General features: G+C 38.6%; 1 protein-coding gene across 1 annotated transcript; it reads left to right on the forward strand.

The window, feature by feature from the left end:
• The first annotated feature begins 647 nt into the window (after positions 1-647).
• Positions 648-14,231, forward strand: LOC110105851 (2-hydroxy-6-oxononadienedioate/2-hydroxy-6-oxononatrienedioate hydrolase). The gene is made up of 5 exons (XM_020835516.2): positions 648-1,748; positions 11,814-11,906; positions 12,956-13,023; positions 13,140-13,278; positions 13,966-14,231. The coding sequence occupies exons 1-5, from the start codon at positions 1,101-1,103 to the stop codon at positions 14,062-14,064; spliced, it is 1,047 nt and encodes a 348-aa protein (XP_020691175.1). The 5' UTR covers positions 648-1,100; the 3' UTR covers positions 14,065-14,231.
• The last annotated feature ends 268 nt before the right edge of the window (positions 14,232-14,499 follow it).

A 14,499-nucleotide genomic window follows, 5' to 3' on the forward strand; every position in this document is an offset into this window, starting at 1 on the left:
AGCTCCGAGCAGGATAAAAATATAATCATATTTCTTTCTGATTTTTGTTGATAAGTTATAGTTAAATGATTAAAGTTAAATATATATGTAATTCTTCCAATATAGATCATGAAGTGTGACACTTCCGACCATCGTCGCCATATTACGGTTCTTTCAACCTACATTGCTAGGTAACTATAATCCTGCCAACCATACGAACATGTCAACATTGATTATTCCAAATCCTACCATGTAATGCACTCTACATGATGTATATTTGTTACATCAAACTAGGACATTCCTCCCAAGAAGGAACTCATCTGTAATCAACAGCAAACACCAGTGGATTCATTTAAACTAGGTGATGCCTTGAATTTTCTTCCGTTTTTCAGCAGTTTTTACATAAAAATTCTGGTGTCTCTTATGAATGATATACCATATCTTTTATCTGATTGTGCGCTGGAGCTAAGATGTTAAAATTTATATTTCTTTATTGCCATGAATATTCAACGACACAACAATTAGATAAAATTTAGTTATTGTTTAACTACATGCATTTATTATTGGATGATAAATATCCTATTATTATTAAAATTCGTGTATGATCACTGAGTTAATATTACACCTTATTATATTTTTGTATTCATTAAAGAAAATTATTACCTGCGGAATTCGGATATTATTTAGACTTCAATTATATGAATACATTAAAATTTTCTCACTTTTATACACTTATATACAAGAGAAAAAAAAAAAATCAAGAACGAAAACTACTCCGCCGGTGACAATCTCTCCTCCGCCAATGCCAATATTCTTTCAGAGCAATACGTATTCGTCGATCCCAACATCTATCTGCCAAAATTTTTAGGTGGCGGGTCGGTAACCTAAGAAAATATATTATGCGAAGTTACTAGGTTGGACGATAGGCGTCAAAGTCTCCATTTTTTTATAAAATTGAGCACCTGACATTTGCCTTCTGCATATCAAAGGCATCACGAAAGAGTACGCTCCACTGCTTTCCCCAGTTTAAAACGACCTCAACATTCCCTTCTCTCCACAAAAAAACCCCAGCTTTTCCCTTATCCTCATTTTCCGACTACCTTGCCGCCGGCATCGGCCAAATGCCGCTACTTCCGTCTCCATGCCTCAGCTTCACGGCCTATCGAGACTGGTGCTACAAACGCTCCTTCATATCCGCCGGACTCCGCCTCACCGTCCTCCACCTCCAGGCAGGTCAATCCACCCTCTGTTGCTGGACCCCTCGCCATCCCGACCCCCAAACTCGTCCCTCCCTTGTCCTCCTCCACGGCTTCGGTGCCAACGCAAACTGGCAATGGTCCTCCTACCTCCGGCCTCTCATCAACGCCGGCTTTGACCTCTACATCCCGGACCTTCTATTCTTCGGTGGATCCTACACAACCCGATCGGATCGCAGTGATAGCTTCCAGGCCGAGTGCGTCATGGCGGCGATGGAGGCGATGGGGGTGAATCGGATCCGGGCGGTGGTTGGGGTTAGCTATGGAGGGTTTGTCGGGTATCGGATTGCGGCGATGTTTGAGGCGATGGTGGAGAGGGTGGTGTTGATCTCTGCCGGGGTGTGTTTGGAGGAGAAGGATTTGAGGGAAGGGATGTTTATGGTGGATGATCTGGAGGAGGCAGCGAGTATTTTGTTGCCGCAGACGCCGGAGAGGCTTCGGCAGCTTATTCGACTCTCGCATTGCCGGCCGCCGCCGGCTTTGCCGACGTGTTTTTTGTCGGACTTTATACATGTAAGTTATGCAAAGCCCTAAGTTATTCATATAAGTTTATTCTAGAATGTGAAATGCGTGGCGGAGTTTGATTGGGTTGGGGAGTCTACGATTGGCCCATTTGAGGCACATGACTTGATAAATATTTAGCTGCTTAGTCATAGTTGCACTTATTTTTAAACATATGTTATTCAGGTAAAATACAGATGGTCGAATAGGTCATAAGACCTATCTATATTTCTACAGATATTCCATTTCCACTCGGTTGGCCCAGGCGAATTTGTTAATTACTGTGTTGGATTCAAATTTGTATGAGCAACACCCTGTTCTTCGCGCAAGATCTTTAGAGACTCTATAAACAAAATAGGTGGACAACAAGAGAGAGAGAGAGAGAGAACGTAGAGATTCAGACATGGGAAGCTCTATAAATAGGAAGATCCTGTCACCTTTTATTTGTGAAATATGCTACACACATGATGTAGGGATCTGCAAGATGAAAAAAGCAAATAGAAGATTTGATAGAACAGTAACTCTCAGGTTACTGCGAGTAGTATTAACTAGAAAATTAGTGAAAACAAAAGCTGCCCCTTCCTCATGTATTTCCTGCCTAAGTAGTTTCTTCCTTCACCGCCTAATACCAAAGTAGAAACAAAGCAGCAAAGGCATAATAATTACTAAAACACTAATAATAGCAGTAGTAGTGGAGTATTCCTAACAAACTACTTAGAGAGCATGTGTATAGAATGTTCCGTAGGTCAGCTAGCTTAATATGCTCCTCATCATTCATCCCCAGCGTGAGAAAGACTATTGTCTCCTGAATCAACACTAACCCCGCCGTCATTAGGTGGGTCACACGGATATATGTCAGCAACATTGGAGGTATGCGAAGTGGTCAACTCCCTCGGTAAATCAATAACATAAACATTGTTATTGATTTGGTGTAGCACAGTGAATGACCAAAATTTTCGACGACTAAGTCTAGAATAAGCTCCTGGGGGTAGACGTTCTTTGCGCAGCCGCACTAAAACCAGATTGCCTGTGTTGTAAACTTTCTCCCTTCGATGTGCGTCAGCTTGCTGTTTGTACTTTTCATTAGTTTGTTGAAAGCTTTAAACGGACATTAGATAACATATATGTGAATTGCTCGGCCAAGTTGAATGTCACCTTGTTGGTATATTTTGGAAGCACTGCAATATCAACAATAGTATTGGGTAACTTAGTGTAGACAATACTAAAAGGGCACGTACTCGTCGATTGATTGGGCATTGAATTGAAGGCAAACTCGGCATGTCCCAGCACATCATCCCAAAGCTTTGGCTTTTCCTGAACCAAACAACGGAGTAAGTTTCCTAGTGTCCGATTCACAACTTATGTTTGGCCGTCAATTCGTGGATGATAAGATGAATTGAGTTGAAGCAGTGTGTTCAGTCTTTTACTCTTTTCCATAGCTCCCGTCAAAAATGACTTTTAAATTTAATGTCACGATGAGGTTAACGATCGGGGCACGCCATGCAATCTTATGATCTCCTTGAAGAATAATTTAGCGACGTTCAAGGCGTCAAAAATCTTCTTACAGGCTATAAAATGCACCATTTTAGAGAAGCGATCTACTACCACCATGATCGAGTTGTTGCCACGAGGTGTGCGGGGCAGTCTCGACACAAAGTCTAAACTTAGATACTCCCTTATAAAATCCGGCACATGTAATGGTAAATAAAGCCCAATATTTTGTCCGCTACCTTTATAGCTTTGGCATATAGAACACCGTTCCACAAACTGTGCTACATCCTTTCGTAAGTGCGACCAAAAAAATCTGTCCTATAGCTGTGAAATGGTGTTATCTCGGCCGATATGAGCTGCTAACCCGCCTCCGTGCACTTCTTTTATAATGAGTTACCGCCAGGATGATTTATGAATGCAAAGTATGTTGCCCTTAAATAGAAACCCATGTCTGATGGAGGAATCCTCTGAATTCTCTTTGCTGATGCACTTGTGCCATACTTCATTGAAATCCTTATCATATGGATATAATTCCCTTAAGCAATCCAGCCCCATGAACTCGGTTTGCAGTTGTGTGAGCAAAACGGCTCATCGGCTTAAAGCATCCGTCACTCTATTTTGTGCCCCGCTTTTATGCTTATAACAAAAGTAAATTTTTGAAAGAACATGATCCATCGCGTGCATGCGGTTGATATTTTTTTGAGTGTTGATATACAGTAGTGCCTTATGGTCGCTGCACATGACAAAATCTTGTTGCAGTAGATAATGTTCCCACTATTTCAATGCTGTAACGGCTGCATATAACTCCTATTCATAGACTGTTCATTTCTGCCTTATTGTACTTAACTTTTCGCTAAAAAACTCAATCGGCTTATTTTCTTGAGCTAACACCACACCAATCCCTACTGACGAAGCATCAATTTCCACAAAAAAGGCTCATTGAAGTTTGACAATGCTAAAACTGGCGCTGTTGTTAATGCATATTTGATGCTCTCAAAGCTCCTTTGTTGATCAGTTTCCCAGCTAATTTTTTCTTCAAAACATCAGTTATGGGTGCCATCAGGATGCTAAATCCCTTGATGAATCTTCTATAAAAATTCACTAACCCATGGAAACTACGAATATCCTTAAATGATTTTGGTGTCGGTCACCCTTGAATAGATGCAATCTTAGCGGTTTAGTACTGATTCCATTTGCTGAAATCTTGAAACCCAAGAATGAAACAATTGGCGTGGCAAATTCACATTTTGATATATTAAGATACAATTGGTTACTCCTCAAGGTATCAAAAATACCTTTTAGATGCTCCAAGTGACTATCAAGGGATGAACTATAACCAATATGTCATTGAAATAAACGACACAACATCTATTGAGAAAGGGCTTTAAAATTTCGTTCATTAAGCACATAAAAGTCGACGGGGCGTTACACAAGCCAAAAGGCATTACCTTCCACTCGTAGAGGCCTTCTCTTGTTTTGAAAGCAGTCTTCCATTCGTCAGCAGGTCTGATTCTTATTTGGTGGTAACCACTACGAAGGTCCAGCTTGGAGAATATTTTTTATCCGACCAACCTTTCCATCATTTCTTCCATCCTGGGCCTGGGAAACCTAAACTTAACAGTAATCTTGTTAATTGATATACTATCCATGCACATTCGCCAGCTCCCGTCTTTTTTTGGCACTAACAAAATCGAGACTGCACATGGGTTTAAACTATGTTGAATTAGTTATTTTTTTGACATTTCATCCACAATCTGTTGCAAAATTTTATTTTAATTGGGAGTCAGCTTGTAGTGAGGAAGATTTGGTAAGGTGGCACCTGGTATAAAATCGATTTGGTGCTGAATAGTGATAGGAAACACTTGAATATTTCAAGTAAATCCTATCAATGTAGATGAAAAACATCAAAATGCTCCACAAATCCCGTTAAAAATCAACAAAACGGTAATTTTTATTGAATAAATCAAACTAATGGAAGAAATAAAGCAAGATACAATTGATCCTCTATTCGAGAGGAGGATCTAGTTCTCCCAAATCTCTAGATGCCGCTAGAGCCTAAAAAAAATAAACCTAAGAGATCTCAAATTTTAGTCCAATTCAAGATGAAAACATAATTATAGCATTAGCCACTAATTAAAGCAATAGGAGAAATACAAAATTCCTAAACTGCCCCTAATTCAAATTTCCCTCCTAAACACACATTAAATTAATTGTTTGGGACCACAAGGGCATCCACCCTTCTCCCTTGGTTCCACCCCCCCTAGTCCGACGGCTGTAGACGTGAACCAATCCAGGTTGGACTAGGGCGACTGGGGCTTGCGGCTATCTGTGATCGGGAGAGATAAGGGGGGGGGGGGGGGGGGGGGGGGGGCCCGGGTTTCAAGTGGATATAAATTTAATTATATATATTATATTTTATTATAAACATAATTTATTATATTTGTTTAATTTTAAAATAATTATAAAAGATATATAAATATTTTATTTCCTCTTTTTTTAATTTAAACAATAGTAAAAAGAATAATGATAATAGTCGCACTTTTCTTTCTTCTCGACACGTGTCAAACAACACCCAATTCGAGCACGAAGTGCTCGTTTGAAAGATCTCGACGATCCGGACGCACTCGCGTGATCAATTTCGTAAAATGAGAACCCAATCCAAAATTATTGCGCACGGAATGAAGATGATAATAAAGGCTCAAATGCACATAAATTACAAATCAAATCGTTGTCGGCCTGCCGCACACATTTTAAAACAAAAATAAAGGACAACATGCGATCAAAAAGAGTAAATCCTAAGGCCGACGACAAACCGATGTAAAATACGTAACTTGACCCTTTACCAGACGCAACGGTGCAACGCGCATACAAGTGTATCAACATACAAAATGTAAGTGAAAAGACCGTGCAAGTGACCGATGCCAAAAAGGAGGTCAACAATGTGGTTCATTTTTTTAATTTTGCCTTGCCTCTAATAAACTATAAAGCGTAGGTCGTTGTTGATATAGAAGTTGTCAAATCTAATGATTATTGTCATGTCTTATCCAAACTGTTTGGTGATGATTTTATGAATACTCCTTTTCGTTTCTTTTCTTGAATTATCAAGATGATTCAAATGAGAACTGCTAAAGATATTCTTAATTTGCAGGATTCAATGATTTTGGTTGGCTGTAACCAATAAGTAGGGAGTTCATTAACTTCTGCTGAAACCTTGCTCATAGGTGCAGGTCATCTTTAAATCTTTGTGGATAGGATATGCATGAAGACGGTGATAATGATTTATAATTCTTCCTAAAAAATGTTAGATGAACCATAAGTTTAAATAATTTTTTATTTCTGAGATGCACAACTATGCCTAGTTCTATAGTGACATCTAAAGTGCAAGTTTCATTTTTGGTAAAATGAAAAGTAGGTGGGAAAGGAGTGATAATTTGAAGGCGAACAAAAAATTGCCACCCTAAAGTTGCAATATGCGCACATAACGTTTTTATCTGAGCAAGAGTAAGTGGTAGAGAATTTAAACATAAACATCCTTGTTCATGAAACCTCGTATGAGCAGCATATTAAGAAATTGCAATCTAATTGGCACTATGGAACAAGAGAAATTTATGATAGATAGTAATAACATTAATTATAATAATAGATGTATTACTAACAAAAACATTAAGGATAAAAAAATGAATAGTAATGTATTAGTTAATTATTATAATGGAATGTTTTTTTATATTTATCCATAATTATTGCACTTGTTTAATGTATAAAATGGTATTATTAATCTAACAGCTATGTTGAATATTGCTGAGCATTTTTGTCATCTATTTTACAAAAAGAACTCTATTGTTTTTCTCATGATAACTCTTCCTTGTTGAATTACATAGAGGCAGTAAGCCGAGTAGAAGGAAGATGAAACAGAAAACAGGGATTGTATTTTCATTGCCTCCAAGTACAGACAGACAACGCTTTAAATAGACAAATACATGACTAGACCGAACCTCCTAGAAACCAGAAATAAGAATGACGTGTCAAATCATTTCTTGTTTCTTGTTTAGTTAACATACCCCGTCAAACTGATGATAAGGATTTATCGATCAGTTTGTCTGTCAAATAAGAAAAACGCGAAATTGATAAGGGTTTTGTAAACACATCAGCTAATTGATCTACAGTAGAAATATGATGTACATGAATTGTTTTATTTTTAATGCATTCCCGGATAAAATGACAATCGATGTCTATGTGCTTGGTTCGGGCATGGTAGACTGGGTTGTTTGCCAGTGCTATTGCAGACGTGTTGTCACAATAAAGCGTTGTAGGAGCACCTTGAGAACAATCAAGTTCTTGAAGAAGACGACGAAGCCACATGATCTCGGTAGTAGCTGAAGCAATAGCGCGATATTCTGCTTCCGTAGAGGAACGTGCAATCGTGGCTTGTTTCTTTGCACTCCAAGAAATCAATGTAGAGCCTAAAAACATGCAGTACCCGGAAGTAGACTTTCGGTCTTGAACATCACTTGCCCAATCTGCATCAACATAAGCACGCAGAATGAGAGAAGAGGAAGAACTAATATGTAATCCGTAAGAAAGAGTTCCACGAATATAACGCAGAATGCGTTTTAAATCCGTAAAATTTGATTCGGTAGGTTGATGCATATGTTGGCATGCTTTATTGACAGAATAAGTGATGTCCGGACGAGTAAGAGTGAGGTACTGAAGTGCACCTGCAATTTGACGATATAATTTGGGATTAGTAAAAACGGAAGAAGTAATTTGAGCTGAAACTTTTGATTGAATAGGGGTAGAAACTGGTTTGCTATTCAGCATTCCAGCACGTTTTAAAATTGTTTCAGCATAAGGTGCTTGATGGAGCAATAAACCATCGGACGTGTGAATAGTATGGATCCCGAGAAACTGATTGAGCGTGCCAAGACTGCGCATATGAAATCTTTGTTGTAACTGACGGAGAAGATGATCTATAGCATTCGAATTATTACCAGTAAGGATAATATCGTCAACATACACCAGAAAATACATAACATGATTATTGCGATGATAAATAAGTAACGAAGAGTCAGAATGACTTGTCGTAAAGCCTTGTTCATGCAAAAAACTAGTTAACGTCTCAAACCATTGCCTAGGAGCTTGTTTTAGGCCATAAAGAGCTTTATTTAATTTACAAATAAAAGTAGGTTGGTTCGCATCAATAAATCCCGGTGGTTGTTTCATATAAATGGTATCTTTGAGGTTACCATGAAGAAAAGCATTAGAAACATCTAGTTGATGTAAATTCCAATTATTATGCAAAGCAAGAAGTAAAAGAACACGTACAGTAGCAATTTTCGCAACAGGGCTATAAGTATTAGTGTAATTTAAACCATACTCTTGATTGTTACCCAAGGCGACAAGCCTAGCTTTATACCGAGAAATAGTCCCATCAGCATTGTATTTAGTTCGAAACAACCACTTGCAGCCTAAAGGATTATCAGAATTAGTTGGTGAAACAAGCTCCCAAGTGCCTTGAGATTGTAAGGCTTGAAATTCTTTGGACATAGCAGCCCGCCAATGCTCAGATTTAGAGGCTTGAATATAAGACGTAGGATCCGAACCAGTTAGTTGATGAGTAAGATCGAAAACAGGTTTTAGTTTAAGGTTACCAGTGCGGGATCATGTAGTCATAGGATGAGTGGGACGGGCCGGAATAGATGAAGGTTGAACAGGAAAAGAGAGCGTGTGCTGATCCGAACTGGAAACGTCAGTAGTAGAATGGCAATGAGAATTCTGTTGAGACGCAGATATAGGAGCAGAGGCATGCTTAGTTGTGGACGAGCTATTAGTCAAGGGAACAAGTAACAGAGGTGGAAGCATAGGATTGTTCTTGTCTGGATGAGTTAACCGCTGAAGAGATTATTTAAAAGGAAAGATATGTTCATTAAAAACCACGTGCCGAGAAATATATACACGATTAGTGTTAATATCTAAGCACCGATATCCTTTTTGCATTTGAGCATATCCAATAAAAACACAGGGTATAGATAGAGGAGATAATTTGGATTTGACGTACGGTTTTAACCAAGGATAGCATTGACATCCAAATGTTCGGAGATGAAGATAAGATGGATGACTGTTGTAAAGTTTAAAGAAAGGTGTTTATTGATGAAGAGTAGTAGTGGGAAGTCGATTAATAAGATAAACTGCCGTATGGAGAGCTTCAACCCAAAGATTTGACGGGGTGTTAGAATGAATAAGAAGACTCCTAACCGTTTCAAGAATATGTCGATTTTTCCGCTCAGCTACACCATTTTGAGATGGTGTATATGGGCAAGTATACTGATGTGCAATGCCAAACCGAATGCAATAATTCCGAAAGATAGTGTTAAGGTATTCTCCGCCACCATCAGTTCGTATAGTATAAATGTTTTTATTGAATTGACATTGTATAAATTTATGAAAATTAATAAAAGTTTGAGCAACTTGAGATTTATGAACTAAGGGAAATATCCAACAATATTTAGAATAATCGTCAATAAATGAAACACAGTAACGATAACCTTGATAAGACGTAGTAGGGGACGGAACCCAAACATCAGAATGCAAAAGTTCAAAAGCTGCAGTAGTAGTAGTTGTAGAAGGTAAAAAAGACAATCGTTTACTTTTAGCTAAACAACAAGTATTGCAAGAAGGATGAGAATCAGAAGTACAAATTTCGAAATGTAAACTAGCTAAACGACTAATAGTAGAGACAGCAGGATGTCCTAGGCGAATATGCCATAAATCGGGTATGGTTTGCACAGATAACAATCCCAGATTTGACGAATTGAGATCAGAACAGATCTTGTAGATGCCGTTGTGGCACGGTCCGTGAAGAAGCGGCCGTTTGTTCGTCGCATCCTGTATTTGATACCCAGTAGAGGAAAAAGTTACAATGCAATTGTTGTCAGTAGTTAACTGATTCACAGAGAGAAGGTTAAACGCAAGATTTGGAACATGAAGTAATTTGTTGAGATAGAGATTACCTGATGGGGTAGGCAGAATACCCCTATCTGTGTTGTGAACGGGAAGTTGATGCCCGTTGCCGATGATAACTTGAGATGAACCAGTATATGGTTCAGTAGTACTTAGCTGAGAGCCGTCCGAGGTAAGATGAACAGAAGCACCGCTGTCCAATACCCATTCAGATGGATGAGAAGATTCAGGTGTGCTGAAGAGAGCTGTGTTGTTGGAGTTGTCGGTATACGTCGGATCTGCGCGATACCAGCAACGAATGGCAGAATGACCTGTTTTAGAACAAATTTGGCATGTAATATTCCGATAAGAGGGCTTCTCTGTGCGGCCATTGTTCGGGAAGGGGCGTCGGCCACGATTACCATGCTGATTGTTTGATCGACCTCGTCCTCGACCACGTGACGCGGTAAGAGCAAGATTGTTATCGGAGAGCTGAACGGCTTGAAGCTCACGAGTTGCTTCTTGTAAAACAATATGTTCTTCACTACAGAGAAGACTGTACAGATCATCCAACGAAAGCGGTTGCAGATTCGTGTGAATAGCCGTCTTGAACGCTTGATAGGAGGCGGGAAGGCCATTAAGCGTATAAAGAATGATATCCTCGGGATCTATGGTGTTGCCGCTCATAGTGATGGAATCAACTTTAGATTTTACTTCAAGAAGATACTGTTGCATAGTTTTATCACCTTTGGTAAGATGATGCAATTCATTCTTCAGTTGAATGACACGGGATCTCGTCGTAGATTGAAGCCGAAGGGAAAGTGTGGACCATATTTCATGACAATGAGACAAGGAGAGAACATAAGGAAGAATAGATGGAGAAATGATAGAGAACAAGGCAGCAGCAAGATTTTGATCAAGAAGTGACCAAATTTCGTGAGGAGACGACGTATTGGAAGAAGACGTCGGATCAACTGAATCAGAGATCGGAGGACATTGATTCGTTCCATCAAGAAAACCATAAAATCCATTGGCGTAAAAAATTTTCTCAACTTGCGACTTCCAGATAGAGAAGTTATCGGTATTCAAGGAATTTGGAACAAGATTTTTGATGCTGTTCATCAAAAATTTGAGCTGAGGCGGGATTTGAATCGGAGAACAAAAAGTTCTGAGATCAATAGACGGAGAAGAAGAGGAAGATCCAGCCATAATCACGGATGCGAAAAGAAAAGAAAAGAGGAAGAGAATCAATCGATTAAGAGAGAAATTCAGAGGAAAAAAAAACGCTCTGATACCATGTTGAATTACATAGGCAGTAAGCCGAGTAGAAGGAAGATGAAACAGAAATCAGGGATTGTATTTTCATTGCCTCCAAGTACAGACAGACAACGCTTTAAATTGACAAATACAGGACTAGACCGAACCTCCTAGAAACCAGAAATAAGAATGACATGTCAAATCATTTCTTGTTTCTTGTTTAGTTAACATTCCTCATTTTGGATATAAAATAGATTAATGTTGTAAATATGCTTTCCTTTTTAAGTCTGAGAATCTACTCATTTTGAGTTTTGATAGCTCAAGAAAACATGCAAATGATGCTTTATATATGCCTTTGAATCATCTACCGACTGAAATTGCTCTCCTTGACAGGTAATGTGCACAGATTATGTGGATGAGAAGAGGGGATTGATTTTCGCTTTAATCAGGGACAGGAAGCTTTCAGATCTTCCAAAGATTTCTCAGGTGAGCTGGTAATGCTTTCCTTTAGTGATTGATCTGATCTTTTCCCACCGATCTTTCATACACCAGATTGCTGCAACCCCACAGCAGCGGGCCATGTTTCTTATTTATTAGCACCTGACAGGACAAGTGGCACATTGTCATGCTCTTGCTGCCACCGGATTTGGATCCTTTCCAGTCACTCAGTAGCTGAACACATGACACACTCCCATTTAAAATCGCTGAGTTTTCAAACGGAGAATCCTTGCCTTCCAAAGTGAATTTGATGGCCAGAATTAACAACTTTGTTCAGTTAGTATGGCAACTGGAGAGGATCCGAGTCCTGGTCAGGATTCTACTAGGTGGTAGAGAAATAATCTTAGGGGCTGTTGGTTTGCTCCATTTGGAGTGTAAAGTAATCCAAATGCAGGGGTTTTGAGAATTTTGTTGTTTGGTTATGAAAAGTAAAGTAAAGCAAATGCAGTGTTATCCATTCTAGTTCATTTTTGGTGTATTTAGAATTCCTCATATTTGAATGATTTTCAAATATACTGTAAACTCAAGGGCATTGTCACCCCTTGCCATTCATCTACGCACGCCTATATCCACCTCCGGCAGCCACTGCCGGCCACCACCGACCGCCACTGCTGACCACCACCGCCGGTCACCACGGCTGCCCACAACCTTTTTGCAGTTTACATTGCATTCACTTTACTTCATACAAAAAAAAAAAAAAAAAATGAAGTCATGTATTTACTTTATATTCATCCAAACAACTCCAAAATATTCCTTTTACAATGTATTCTTTTTTCAAACAATCAAACAACTCCTTAATAAGGCTGAAATTAAATGGAATACCGAGCCTACTATTTGTTGGAGAATCTTAGTGGTAAGAGTAGTTTCTCTCAATGTAACTTTGAATAAAACCAAAGCTGGCAATATATTGACTCCTTCCAGCTTTCTTCTTGTATGTTGTTATATTTGGTTGATCTTTTTCTCTTACTTGCTCCAATTAAGCCTGCACATCGAGCAGTTCAACGACTTATTAATGAGTGATTTCTGTGTTCATGCAGCCAACGCTAATTATTTGGGGAGAGCAAGATCAGATATTTCCTTTGGAGTTGGGACACAGATTGAAAAGGTAAGTTAAGCATGGAAGGAACAATAACATTCTGTATTTTCTTAAGTAAAAAATTCAATATGTTTGCTATAGGTCTGTTTGACATAATTTTCTGCTTCAACTCTAAAATTCTTTAGGCATTTAGAGGAAAACTCCCAGCTTGAAGTCATAAAAAACGCAGGCCATGCTGTTAATCTCGAGAAGTCCAAGGAATTGTGCAAACTTTTGAAAGCATTCGTCTTACATTCATCCGAACAAGAATACAGCAAACGTAAGGTAATCAATCTTCTTTAAATCCAGCATGGTTGATTTGTTTTTTCTTGGGGGCTGTTCGGTTCAAGCATAAGTAAGGTATTAAATTTTATGTTTTTCTGCCTTTCATTTTTTTTAATGTTTGATTTGAAGTAAAGGAAATACAAAATAAACTTTTGAGAGATTTGAGATATCTCAAGCCATATATTTTCTCTGCATTTGAAAACCACCCAAATCAGTTGACTTTCTTCACATGAATACTGGAGCCCACATCGGAGGACCGGGCTTTTACCGAATAATGACTGTCTTGCGACTCCTTCAGGGCAGTCTTCATCTGAAGACTGGAGCCCACATAGGAGGACCGGGACTTTTCAAATCCCGCGCTGCGCTGCTCTCGATTTCCACCCACCACCGCTTGTTGTTGCTAGCTCTAGTCCATGCTCGCCCTCATGTAATTTCAGTGCATCTGATTTGCAATCAATCAATCAAACAATTCCTGCATCTCTAAATTGTATACATTCCATTACTCTACATTTCAACAATATATACATTTTATAAATATCTAACCAAACAGCCCCTTAAACTTGAATAAAAGATATAGCTAAGAAATGCTTAATGTTAAAAACTACACATTTCTGATACTAAACAACTCTCTTCCTAGAAATTTTAGATTTGCAGCCCTTAATTAAGCGACAAATTTCTTGTTTGTAGGGTAGAAAATGGCATTCTGCAACCAAGTATGCTGGCGAGGGTGTGAAGAAATTTGCTGCAAGTCTTCCTTTGCTATCAGGACAGCGAGAGAAGGCTTGAAGACTTCACTTGTTGCGGCCTGCATATTGTTGTGAATGATAAAGAATGTAATTTATAACACATGCAAGATGTGACATCAGCCGGATGTGGCAGATACCTCATCGATTCAATTGGTTGATTTATAGATGGAAAATGTTTTTTATAAAGCTGAGTACTTTTTTGTTTTTTTTCTCTTCTCATTGATAGATCTGAACTTTTTATTTTTAAATTTTAAAGGGTGTTTTGAAAGTACTAATTAAGAGCTTCGTTTCGAACAACTTTCTTATTGCTTATCAAGGCTGCATTTGGTAGGCTTTCTTATTGCTTCTTAAAGTTATTTTCTAGTTAAAAAATTAAAAATTTTGTACTAAATAATTGTTTTAATAAGCAATAAAAAAGCTGCCCCAAATGAAGCCTAAAATAGAATTCTAGAATTTTTATACTAAAAAGCTATTT

The sequence above is a fragment of the Dendrobium catenatum genome, unplaced genomic scaffold (genome assembly GCF_001605985.2).
Source record: "Dendrobium catenatum unplaced genomic scaffold, ASM160598v2 fragScaff_scaffold_1016, whole genome shotgun sequence".
NCBI classification, from domain to species: domain Eukaryota; kingdom Viridiplantae; phylum Streptophyta; class Magnoliopsida; order Asparagales; family Orchidaceae; genus Dendrobium; species Dendrobium catenatum.

Coding starts and splice junctions, on each gene's coding strand:
- LOC110105851 (XM_020835516.2), top strand. CDS start 1,101: ATGCCGCTACTTCCGTCTCCATGCCTCAGCTTCACGGCCTATCGAGAC. Junction 13,024..13,139: donor TTGGGACACAGATTGAAAAG/GTAAGTTAAGCA, acceptor AAAATTCTTTAG/GCATTTAGAGGAAAACTCCC. Junction 13,279..13,965: donor AAGAATACAGCAAACGTAAG/GTAATCAATCTT, acceptor TCTTGTTTGTAG/GGTAGAAAATGGCATTCTGC.